Genomic DNA, 13,137 nt, shown 5'->3' on the forward strand with positions numbered 1-13,137 from the left:
CTGCTTAAAAAACCCCCATTATTTCCACTGTCTGCCTCCTTGATGGCCCATGTTTGGCAGTGGAGAAGTCTGCTTATCCCAACTGAGCTGTTCCCGCTGACTACACAGTCCTGGCCACTTAGGGCCCTATCTTGCTGCTTACTCTCCACTGTTGTCCAGCCCTGTCACTTTGGAGCCGTCTTCTCCTGGCTGGGAGAAAGGAGGCTCATCTGTTACATATGTCTGTAGTGATGTAGGAATTGGTAGATCTGAATACACTTCTGTTATGTTCACTCACAACGCCCCATTCAGTGCTGGGTTCTTCAGCAGGACCATGAAGGAGACTTGTATAGTTGTAGGATTTAAAAGAAATCCTTTTCTTTGATTTTGGGGAAATGGTGATCATAGGATGTGGATTTTGAGAAGAAACTTGAGGTCTACAAAGGGAGAGCCCAGGCACACACAGAAAGTTAGGCCTAAAACTAGTTTTAGAACACAACTCACATGACACCTAGTTTAGTGCTGGCTCACTTCATTTTCCCAGGCAGCTGCAAACAAAGAAAAAGCATGTCATTTCACCACACTCTTACTTAGAGAAAGTGCTCAATAAGGCTGGGTGTGATGGCTCATGCCTGTAATCCCAGCACTTTCAGAGGCTGAGGGAGGAGGATCACCTGAGGCCAGAAGTTTAAGATCAGCCTGGTCAACATAGTGAGACCTTGTCTCTACAAAAAAAGAAAGAGAGAGAGAAAGAGAGAGAAAGAAAGAAAGGAGGGAGAGAAGGAGAGACAGAGAAAAGAAAGAGAAAGAAAGGAGGGAGGGAGGAACGGAGGGAAGGAGAGAGAGAGAAAGAAAATAAAAGAAAGAAAGAAAAGAAAAGAGATTAGCTAGGCATGGTGGCACGTGCCTGTAGTCCCAGCTACTTGGGAGGCTGAGGTGGGAGGATTGCTTGAACCCAGAAGTTTGAGGCTGCAGTGAGCTATGATTGAATCACTGCACTAAAAAAAAAAAAAAAAAAAAAAAAAAAAGTCAATAAGTGTGTTTTATTTGATCAAGTAAGCTTTAGCTTTTGGTAGCATTTGGGAAGCAGCTTCTTTAGCCTAAGGTTAAATCTCAGCATAGTTATGTGATTTTCAAATTTCTGGCTCTGATTTTTCAGCATGAGTTTTCTTTTTTGGGAAACCAGTTTGGACCTCCCCAGATTTCAGCAAGCTGAGATATTAGCAATGAGAGAGATTGAATGAACCCAACATCTATTTTGACTGTAGTAAGTACTCAAGAAATTAACTGTTGATTAAGCAGAAGGTTAGCGGGGAGAATAACCTTCCTTAGGTGACCAACGGGCTTGGTGGAAGTTTGCAGGTTTTTATGTGGCAAGATGGTTGTGTGCTATGCAAGAGATACTTGATTGGCCTTTTTCTTTTTTTAAATTTTGAACTTAATTGACTTAATTTTGAACTCAGTAAGAATTATGTTGAATTGAAAACAGAAAAGGGAATGGAATCTGATAAAAGCCTTGAGCAAGCCAAGGCAAATAGGGCTTTGTTCTGGGAGCAGCCCTGCCAGGTAATCACACACGCTGTTCTGTTTGCTCTGCTGGGCGGAGGCGGCCTCTCCATGGTGCCCTGTCACTTCCCTGCCATTCTGGAGTGAAGAAACTTCTGTTTGCTGGGGACCTTGGGCATTTTATTTGTTAGCACTGGCTTTGAACTTTATTCACTAGCAAGAGTAAAATTTGGGGAGGATTTTTGGAGACAGCCGGGGGTGTTGTGACCAGTGACTTTTCATAATGGTGCTTCTGAGGGAGTGCTGTTCTTTGGGTTCCTCTGGTAGTGGGGATGTTCAGTGATGTTCTGAGTTGTTGGTTTCCTGAAGGGCAGTGACACTTCAGAACGAGGACTGACTGACTTCTCCTCGAAGCAGCTGACAGAAGCTGTGGGAGGCTGCAGAGCACTGCGGGGAGTGATTGTCAGTGTTGGGACCCTGGCCTTGCCCCATTTAGCTGTGGGACTTTGGGCAGGTTGCTCAGCCTCTCTGTATCTCAGGATCCTCGTCTGTAAAACTGTAGTCCTAGTTGCCATGAGGCTGCTGTGAGGTGAGGTGGGTTAACTTATGTGCCTCCCAGCACATTGTCAGCGTGCAGTGAACGTCAGCTCTCTTGCTCTTATCTGTTCCTGTGTCACCTGGCTGTAGAATCTTTCTTAACTTCGGACAATTTCAGATATTTAGGTTAAAATCTAGAATATTATAAACATACTATTTTGTTAAAAAGGTTAAAGAGGCCGGGTGTGGTGGCTCACACCTGTAATCCCAGCACTTTGGGAGGATGAGGTGGGCAGGTCACCTGAGGTCAGGAGTTTGAGACCAGCCTGGCCAACATGGTGAAACCCTGTCTCCACTGAAAATACAAAAATTAGCTGGGCGTGGTGGCAGGAGCCTGTAATCCCAGCTACTTGGGAGGCTGAGGCAGGAGAATCGCATGAACCCAGGAGGCAGACATTGCAGTGAGCCGAGATTGCACCACTGCACTCCAGCCTGGCCAACAGAGTGAGACTCCATCTCAAAAAAATAAAAAATAAAAAAAGTTAAATAATTTCAGGGGAATGTTTACGCAATAATTTTTTCATGAGAATTTGCCTTTCCTTTCTTGTGCTGAAGCCAGTGGAACAACGTTTTGCCTGGAGTCCCCGTGTCTGGACTTCTCTGTTCACTCCTGGTCATTTGACCTTGGTTTGTTTCTTATGCTTCCAGGGCGGGGCTCATTCTGCCTGACTTGCCTGGTTTCCTGGGGCGAGAGAAGTGGCCCTTGCTGAGAGCACCAGCATGTGCCAGGCAGGACCTAGGAGCTTTCCAGGTGTTCCTCTGCCCTCTGGTTCCAGACACAGAGGCGGGGCCAAGAAAATGGGAATAAAGGAAAGCTGTGTGCATCAAAGATTTGTTTAGTGTTGTTTTTGTTATATCAGAGTCACAGGGAAACCTGCGAATAGTCTCTGATAGTTTGTTTTCTGAAGGGGAATAACAGATACACTACCCCTAAAATCGAGCAAATAAAATAATTTAACCAAATAAGTTACATTAGAGCAGATAGAATTAGAAATGGCATAGGATGGCCTTGATTAGTTTATCTTCAAATGATAGCATTATGCCAACCGTAAATAAAGTTATCTGCCCCGCAAGGAGCTTCTAGTGGTGCAGTGATGGGAATAAAGATGACTTCACCCTTGGATATCATAATATGAGCCCTGCTGTTGGCAGATGAAATAATCCTGTCTCTGTCCTTTGCACGCATCAGCCAACCAGCTAGTTATGGCTCTCTTCAGCAGGAGTAGAGCCAGGGTGGAACTTGACCTTCTGCTGACGTTCATTTCTCTACACCCTATTTTAGAAAAGAAGTTAATGCTAAGTTATGGGGTACCCATAACATTTTATTGGCTGTTTTAGTGCTAAAGTTTCTAGAAGAAACACCAGGTCCCCAAATATTACAGTGCCCCACCTAGATTTCACTGGCAGCCTGGCCATGCCTTGAGTGGATTATGTTCTCCTGGCAGGAGGGACTTGCAGTGATGTTGCTGAGGTGTTGGATTCTGAACTGGATTAGATGCAGGATTCTGAACTGGATTAGATGCAGGTTACTGCAGGTCTTGAACTGGAACCAGGCGTCCTAGGAAAAGCACTCGGTGCTGCTGCTGAGAAAGGCGGAGCTGTGTCTCTAGAGGGCCAGGTGATTGTGCTTCTGATTTTAAAATGTGAGACATTAAAGAAAAGGCCGATGCCTCCTTTCCTTCCCATTTCAGGCCTACCTTTTCACTCAGGCCGAAGCCAGAAGGGGACAGTTCATAGCTTGATGTAATATTTCCTTCAAGAGATGTCCAGAAACTGACTGGCTAGGCAGGTACTTCTGCTCTAGGCACTTCTGACTTTGAGCCCTTTATCTGGGAGCCTGGATTAGGAGGCTACCACACAGTGCAAACTGAGTTGGGAGAGTCTGGATACCAGGCAAGAGCAGTTGCTTATTTTAATTTTTGTATATTTCCTGTCTGTGTTTTCTTGTTTTGTTTTGTTTTGAGGCAGGGTTTCGCTCTGTCGCCCAGGCTGGAGTGCAGTGGTGCGATCTTGGCTCACTGCAGCTTCAACCTCGCAGACCGAAGAAATCCTCTTACCCCAGCCTCCCAAGTAGCTGGGACCACAGGCACACACCACCATGCCCAGCTAATTTTCTTATTTTTGTAGAGATGAGGTCTCTCTGTGTTGCCCAGGCTGGTCTCACATGTGTGGCCTCTGCAATATGATGAACCTATTGTTGCGTTTAAGCTGTTGTAAATAATGCTTCCACGCCAACTTCCTTCGGGTTGCTTTTTCTCTTGCTTTACGTTATTCCCTAAGGACAAATTCTCAGCCTTGAGGAATATTTTACTATTCTTGTTACTACGTATTGTGTCCAGTTGCTTTCTACAAGTTACACTAACCTCTTTTTTTTTGAGCCGGAGTTTCGTTCTTGTCTCCCAGGCTGGAGTGCAATGGCGTGGTCTCAGCTCACTGCAACCTCCGCCTCCCGGGTTCAAGCGGTTCTCCTGCATCAGCCTTCCAAGTAGCTGAGATTACAGGCACCTGCCACCATGCCCGGCTTATTTTTGTATTTTTAGTAGAGACAGGGTTTCACCATGTTGGCCAGGCTGGTCTGGAACTCCTGACCTCAGGTGATTCGAGACCTTGGCCTCCCAAAGTGCTGGGATTATACGCATGAGCCACTGCACCTGGCCTCTACTAATTTCTTCTACCTATGACCGTATAGGAGAGTAGTGGTTTCTTTGCAACCTTGACAGGCCTGCTATTGTTTAAAAGTTATTTTACCAAAATTGCTAGATAAAAATGGTACTTTGCAAGTTTAGTTTACATTTTTTCGATTACCAGTGAGGTTGAAATTTTTTTTATACTAGTTATATTACTAGTAGTATATACTAGTTATATACTAGTTATATTTCTATTTTCTTTTCTCAAAAATAGCATCACTGTTACCATACGATTCACCCATTTAAATCGTTCACTGGTTTTCAACATATTTCCAGAGTTCAGTAACCATCACCAATATTTAATTCCAGATTTTCATCACCTCAGAAAGAAACCTTGCACTCATTAGCAGTCAATCCCCATTTTATGTCCAGCCTCTCCAGCCCTAGGCAACTATTAATCTGCTGTCTTTCTCTGTAGATTTGCATATTCTGGACATTTCATAGAAATAGAATCATATGTCGGGTGCAGTGGCTCACGCCTGTAATCCCAGCACTTTGGGAGGCCGAGGCGGGTGGATCACAAGGTCCGGAGTTCGAGACTAGCCTGGCCCATATGGTGAAACCCCGTCTCTACTAAAAATACAAAAATTAGCCGGGTGTGATGGTGGGCACCTGTGATCCCAGCTACTCAGGAGGCTGAGGTGAGGCAGGAAAATTGCTTGAACCGGGAGGTGGAGGTTTCAGTGAGCTGAGATTGTGCCACTGCACTCCCGCCTGGGCGACAGAGAGAGACTCCATCTCAAAAAAAGAAAAGAATACAATCATACAATATATGATCTTTTATGATTGGCTTCTGTGGCATAGCATCATGTTCTGAAAATTCATTCATGTAGTAACATGTATCAGTACTTTGTTTCTTTACATTGTTTAAATCATTGTGCCATTGTGTGGATATGTGCTATGTTGTATTTATCCATTCACCAATTCATATGTATTTGGGTTGCTTTTACTTTTTGGCTATTATGAATGATGCTGCTATAAATATTTGTATGCAGGTTCCTGTGTAGACATATGTTTTCAGTTTTCTTCAGTATATTTACCAGTGGAATTTCTGGGTCATGTGGTAACTTTATGTTTAACCCTTTTTTGTCTGCTTATCCTTTTTGTCTAATTTTTGGAAGTTGTTTTTCTTACAGTTTGAATAAACTATGTCATAAGTATGTTAACTCTTTATCATATTTGCTCTGAATATTTTCCTAACCAGTAATTTTCCATGTTTAAGTTGCTTATAAATTTTGAATCTGTATATAGTTGAATCTGGTTATCTTTTTAATTATATTTTATTTTACTGTTTTTAAAACTTGAATGTTGGAATAAACTTCTCTAGGATTTGATAATTTTCAACCATTTTCCATATATATGTGTGTGTGTGTGTATATATATACACTTTTTTTTTGTTTTAAAGAGACAGGGTCTTGCTCTGTTGCTCAGGTTAGAGTGTAGTGGCATGATCATAGCTTGCTGCACCCTCAAACTCCCGGGCTCAAGAGATCCTCCTGTCCCTCCTGCCCCAGCCTCCCAGTTAACTGGGACTACAGCCGCATGCCACTGTGTCTGGCCTCTTTTTAAATTTTTTGTAGAGACAGGTTCTCACTTTGTTGTCCAGGCTGGTCTTGAACTCCTGGCTTCAAGTGATCCTCCTGCCTTGGTCTCCCAAAGTACTGTGATTACATGCATGAGCCACCAAGCCTGGCCCCATTTCCCACTCGCGCCCCCCGCCTTTTTTTTTTTATTTTTTTTTTTAGTATTTTTAGTAGAGACCGGGTTTCACCATGTTGGCCAGGCTGCTCTCGAACTCCTGACCACGTGATTCACCCATCTTGGCCTTCCAAAGTGCTGTGATCACAGGCACCGTGCCTGGCCTCCTCCCCCTTTTTAAAAAAAAAAACAAAACAAAACACAATTTTTTCATTATGTGCAGAGAAACCTTTAAAAACAAAAACAAACATACAAAAACTTTTAATTTCCAAATATAGTTGGGGTTCATTTTGGTATATATATATATAGCTCTAAATTAATTTTTCCCAATTAAAATTAAAATTTCCCAAATTCCCAAATTTCAGTGCTACTTTAAGATGATCTTTCCTTTTCATATTTTCTGTCATATATTTTTAGTCATTCGATAAAATTCTGGATACTACAGTAATTTCTGGCTTTTTAATTTTGTTGCACTAATCTGTGTTGTACCAACATGACACTGTTTAATACACATTTCTTTATGGTAGGTTTTAACATTTAAATGATTAGTAACTACTCATTACTTTTAATTTTCAGATTATCCTTTGTTCTTATCTCATTCTAATACTGCCAGATAAATTTTAGAATAATTTTGTTAAGTTCAAGAAAAATCCTTTTGGGATTTGGTTGAATTTTTAATTCCATACATTAATTTGGAGAATTATGTTTAGTCTCCTGTCATCTATGACCCTCTTCCTATTTTGTGAATATTTTTTGTTCTATAGACTTTAGTAGGTTTTTTAAAAAAAATTATTTTAAAAAAGTGATGAGGTTTCAGTGTGTTGCCCAGGCTGGTCTCGAACTCTGGACCTCAAGCGATCCACCCACCTTGGCCTTCCAAAGTGCTGACATTACAGGTGTGAGCCACTGCACCTGGCCAGTAGGTGGTTTTATTCTCAGATCTTTTCTAGTTTTGTGAAAAGGTTTTGTTTTTTTTTTTTTTTTTTGAGACAAGGTCTCACTCTGTCACCCCGGCTGGAGTGCAGTAGTGTGATCATAGCTCACTGCAACCTCAAGCTCTTGGACTCAAGCAATCCTCCCGCCTCAGCCTCCCCAGTAGCTTGGACTACAGGTATACACCACCACACCTGGCTAATTGTAAACATTTTTGTAGAGATGAGGGTCTCACCATCTTGCCCACACTGGTCTCAAACTCCTGGTCTCAAGCAATCCACCTTTCTTGGCCTCTCAAAGTGTTGGGATTATAGGCGTGAGCCACTGTGCCTGGCCTGGATCATTTTGAAATTATATTTTAACATATAAGAATGCCTGTGATGTTTTAATTCACTTGCACAATCATGTATTGAGTGCCTTCCATGTTCTGGGTACTGTTTGACTGCAGGGGCACTAGAATGGGTATGGCACAGAGCCTTCCCTTAAGTGGTTCATGCCTGTAATCCTAGCACTTTGGGAGGCCGAGGCGGGCGGATCACCTGAGGTCAGGAGTTCAAGACCAGCCTGGCCAACATGGTGAAATCCCGTCTCCACTAAAAATATAAAAATTAGCTGGGTGTGGTGGCACATGCCTGTAATCCCAGCTACTTGGGAGGCTGAGGCAGGAGAATCAGTTGAACCCGGGAGGTGGAGCTGCAGTGAGCTGAGATTGTGCCACTGTACTCTAGCCTGGGTGACAGGAACTCCATCTCCAAAATAAACAAATAAATAAATAAATAAAAATTAAAAAAGAAGCTCATGAGGACACAGGTCCTTAGCCAGGAGTAGTGCTGCGGTGGGAAGTCTCAGAGAACTCTGGGAGCTCCAGAAAAGGCCTTGGGCCAGTGTGGGAGTTCAGGGATGTCTCCTGGAAGAGATGACACCTGAGCAACATCTTGAAGGCTGACAAGGATAGCAGTGTTGAGGATGGCAAGGATGGTGGTTATTGTCCACAATACTGAACTCTTCTATAGAAACAGAGCTGATGCTTTTCAGAGAATGATAGTAGTCATAGCTCATTGCAGCCTGTGGATCTATGCGGTGGAATGATTTTCGTCGTTGTTTCCTCCTTTCTTTTTTGGAGACAAAGTCTCGCTCTGTTGCTCAGGCTGGTGTGCAGTGGCACAATCTTGGCTCACTGTAATCTCTGCCTCCCAGGTTCAAGCAGTTCTCATGCCTCAGCCTACTGAGTAGCTGGGTCTACAGGCATGCGCCACCACACCTGGCTAAGTTTTTGTATTTTTAGTAGAGACGGGGTTTTGCCATGTTGGCCAGGCTGATCTTGAACTCCTGAGCTCGAGCAATCCACCCACCTCAGTCTCCCACAGTGCTGGGATTATAAGCATGAGCCATCACTCCTGTCTTGTTTCCTCCTTTCTAATATTTTCTGTCTTATCTCTCTCATGCCTTATTACCATAATTTATAAAATGATGTTAAGAAATAAAGATTTTTATTTTGCTTCTATTTAAAGATAACTCTTTAATATATCTCCATTAAGGATTATACTATTTGTACAATAATGTATAATATTTGTTCATGCAGTTAATGTAGCTCCATTAAGGATTATAATATTTGCATAATAATATATAATATTTGCTCATGAAGTTTCTCATTTGCAATTCAACCTTGTGAGGTAGGTATTATTATCCCCGTTATATAGATGAGGGCAGTGAAGGTCTGTGAGGTCAGAGGTGTTGTCCTAAGTCCATGAATGGTGGGTGAGCAGTGTCAGAACCAGACCTCGTGCCTTGGTCTTTTGACTGAAATCTTCGACCCCTTCCCCCGTGCTTCCTCGGTCATTGGGTACTTGCGTCTGCCAGAGCCAGCTGCGCTTGTTAAGGACGCTTGTTGGCAGTCTCCTCACTGGAAGTGTTTATCCACAGAACAAGTGGTGGCTTCAGCACTGCCAAACAATGCTTCTGCCCAGGCCCATGTGTTGGAGTCTTTTTGTGAGAAAGGGATTAAGTTCAAGATGCTTAGACTTCAGTGTCAGCCCTGAGCTGTGCTAGTCCCTCCGAAGCTTCTCTTGCATCTTTCCCATTCTTCCCATTTATAACCTTAAGCCACCTCCTGGCTGCCCTTGTGTTTTGGACTTTGCTCTGCAAGCAGACACAGATGAAGGGGAAGGAGCTGGGCTGTGGAGTCAGGGGGACCTGGATTTCTGCACCAGCTCCACCGCTCTCAAGCCACACGATTCGGGCACCTCACTCGGTGGAGCCGTCTCCATTTCCCATCTGGTAAAGAGAGGATAATGGTGTATATCTCGGTGGGTTTTTGTGGAGGAATACATGAGAGAGCCACGTACCCACATGGTGCCTAAGACACAGTAGGTTACTTTCCTGTTGCCTTTTCTCTGCATTTATGATTGGCCTTGAAAATTTATTCATTTTCTATGTATATTGAATGCTTATCCTGCGCTAGACACTGCAGTAGACACTGGGTAAGTAAAATAGGCGAGGCCTCTGACTTTGTGGAATTTGTAGCACAGTGGAGACAGACAGTCAGAAATCAAGTGAAGAAATAACAATGCCAAATGCAATGAAGGAGTAGGAAAGGACGCTGTGGGCAGGCGAATAGGGCAGACTTCCTTCATGCTGGTTGTTAGAAAAGGCTCGCTTCCTTTGGAGGAAGCAAGAAGCAGAAGCAAGCTGATGTCTGAGAGATGAGAAAGAGGAAAAAGAGCCTAAGAGCAACAAGATCCAGATTGGATCATGAAAAATTATTCAGGAGCCAGGCGCAGTGGCTCATGCCTGTAATCCCAGCACTTTGAGAGGCGGAGGCAGTTGGATTGCTTGAGCTCAGGAGTTCAAGACCAGCCTGGGCAACATGGTGAAACCTCATCTCTACAAAAAATACAAAAATTAGCCAAGTGTGGTGGCACACACCTGTCTTCTCAGCTATTTGGGAGGCTGAGGTGGGAGGATCATTTGAGTCTGGGAAGTTGAGGCTGCAGGGAGCCATGATCATGCCATTGCCCTCCAACTTGGGTGACAGAATGAGACTATAAATATATACGTGTGTGTGTGTGTGTGTGTGTGTGTGTGTGTGTATTCAGGCTGCTTATAAAGAGTGAGGGAAATAGGGAAGCAAGAGAGGATGTGGAGACTCCATTCAGGAGGCTGCTATAGAAATCTGACAGGAAGTCCTGGCAGCTCAGATGAGGTAATGGTAGTAGAAATGGATAGTCACAGACATAGTTGAGAAATAATTAGGGGGGACAAACTTTCTAAAGTGTAACTTTGGTTACACTTTAGTTCCTTCTGTTAAATTTAACTAAATTAAATATAATGGTTTAAATTTAAAACTAGCATATATAACATGATCTCATTTTTTTTTGTAAAATGATTTTTGTCTTTCTCTGCTTGATACATGTGTCCACAAAGATATCTGGATTGTCGTTCAATAAATGTTAACTGTGGTTATTTTTGTGTGATGGAATTGTGAGGTGATTTTTTTATTTTCTTTTTTGTGCCATACTGAATTTTTTGCTTTAAAATAATCATGGCATGTCAAAATTAAAACTATGCTAAAAAGCAAATGAAGGATGATTTTTAAAAGTTTCCGTGCTGGACCTCCAAGTGCAGCAGTTGGATACGTGAGTCTGAAATTCACAGAGAAAGTCTTGACTACAGCTATAAACTTGGGCGTTGGCAGCATACTGATGATTTTGAGGCTCTTAGGGATGGATGTGGTCATCTCAAGAGACCTAAGAGAGAAAGGCGTGTGGCTCGGATGGCGCCGCGTGCATCTCTGGCACGTGACGGATGAGTGGAGGAGCCTGTAGTGGGTGGAAATGAGGTTCCCAGAGAGGAGGAACTCCCGGAGAGTCGGGGGTGCAGAACTGAGGGCTAAGTCAGGACGGAGCTGGGCAATTTCTATAAGATGCTGGGATCCGGTTCACAAGCTAGGGCTGCCCACCTCATTCCTCAATGTCTTGTTTATCATGTACCTTCTACCTTTCTTTTCCCCAAAGCTTGCGGGTTAGGGAGCTAGCAATTACTTTCACTCTGTTTGGAGACTAAGGTTTCAAGACCTCTAGGATGTTTGGGGTTTGGCAAACAACGGGGTCTTTTGAAGAGCTGCTGACTCTCAGCAAATATAGACAGCATGCTTGGAGAACATTGGTTTTTACGTGAGCCACAAGTAGGCTTTCCGCTGAGAAATACTTTGACTTGTGAATTTAAAGAGAGTAGCAGCAGACAGGCGGCAGTGGCTCACGCCTGTAATCCCAGCATTTTGGGAGGCCGAGGCAGGCAGATCACGAGGTCAGGAGATCGAGACCATCCTGGCTAACATGGTGAAACCCTATCTCTACTAAAAATAAAAAATAAAAAAAAAAATTAGCCAGGTGTGGTAGTGGGCACCTGTAGTCCCAGTTACTTGGGAGGCTGAGGCAGGAGAATGACGTGAACCTGAGAGGCGGAGCTTGCAGTAAGCCGAGATCGCACCACTGCACTCCAGCTTGGGCAACAGAGTGAGACTCCGTCTCAAAAAAAAAAAAAAAAAAAAGAGAGTAGCAGCTACATGTTTATGCTTCAGTATACCCAACCCAACTTGCAAGTCTTCCTCCTGATTAGTTGGCAGTCTTTCTTGCAGGGCTAAAAAAATTAAACCTTTAAAAACCCCATTATCTGTTGACAAGCTAAGAAGTCAGGTTTGGGGAGACAGGGTGTTTTGCTCAGCTCCCCCCCTTGAGAATGGAGGACTGCTACGCAGCCCAACCTCACCAGGTTGCAAAGCTGCAATGTCCCTCAGCTCTGGAGCCTGGCGAGTCTGCCCTTTTCTGGTTGATTCCAGGGCTAGTGTGGATCACAGCACTCATCAGCTCATCTTGGAGCTCATCAAGCTCATGCAGGGTGGCAGCTGCAGTCTGCCCTTTGCTAGGACCTGCTTCTGTGTCCCCCAGCCTTCCTGTCAGTATCCTGGCCTTCAGCAGGGCCTCTCCACCTCTAGTGCTTCTCATGGCACCACCTGCTCATCAGGACCCCCCACTCTTCAGCTCTCGGTACCAGGAGGGCCCTGTGTGCCCCTGGGTTGCTTGGCTGCTTCCTGTCTAGTAGAACCATTCTCTCTGCTTTTCTAATACTTGCACTTCTACACTTGTGCCTCTGCACTGATATTTGCGTGAGGAAGTTGGTTTTTTAGGTCATGCAGTGCATTTAGAGATAGGGTTTGAAGGAAGTAGGCTTGGATGTGCATCTGATTAGTTTTCCAATTTTCTCCCCTTCTAGGTAATACTTTCTAATATTCAAAACAGAAGCCCTAAGCCTGGCCCTGCTCCCCACGATCAAGAACTAGGTTTTTTCCTAGAAACAGGACTTCAGAGAGCCCATGTCCTCTATTTCAAAAATGGGTAAGCCTTCTTCATTTTTTTAATCCACTTCCTAAAGAAGGAAAGTAGAAAGCCTTACAATGCTGTCTCCAGTTTAGCTATTATAATAAAGGAATTTTAAATATGAACTACCATTGGAACTTTTTTTTTTAAGAATGAACATTGGCTGTTTTTGTCTCTTCTCTACCTGGCTCTCTTGCTTTCCCATGAGATGTGAAGGTGGGAGAAGGGAGGGAGGGAACCCAAGTCACAAGTACACAGCCCCAAAACCAGTGGGGTTGGCCTGACGGGAGCCACGCCTTCCCACGCCCTCCCTCCATGAATGGCTCTGCACGGGCCTCCCCATTTGTTAAGGAAAAAGTTAA

At 43.9% G+C, this 13,137-nt stretch overlaps 1 protein-coding gene across 8 annotated transcripts in view; it reads left to right on the forward strand.

Annotated features, from left to right (window-relative positions):
- LOC105467558 (tetratricopeptide repeat domain 7B) overlaps nucleotides 1-13,137 on the forward strand; it is a 273,670-nt gene that overhangs the window by 70,054 nt on the left and 190,479 nt on the right. For 7 of the 8 annotated variants that reach the window (XM_024788437.2, XM_024788439.2, XM_011717247.2 and 4 more), the window contains one exon: nucleotides 12,672-12,793. In XM_024788437.2, the coding sequence (XP_024644205.2) occupies nucleotides 12,672-12,793 (122 nt within the window). Of the gene's footprint in view, nucleotides 1-9,455; nucleotides 9,695-12,671; nucleotides 12,794-13,137 lie in introns of those variants that run through there. The other variant, XM_011717250.3, reaches the window with a different exon arrangement.

The sequence above is a fragment of the Macaca nemestrina genome, chromosome 7, assembly GCF_043159975.1.
Source record: "Macaca nemestrina isolate mMacNem1 chromosome 7, mMacNem.hap1, whole genome shotgun sequence".
NCBI classification, from domain to species: Eukaryota; Metazoa; Chordata; class Mammalia; order Primates; family Cercopithecidae; genus Macaca; species Macaca nemestrina.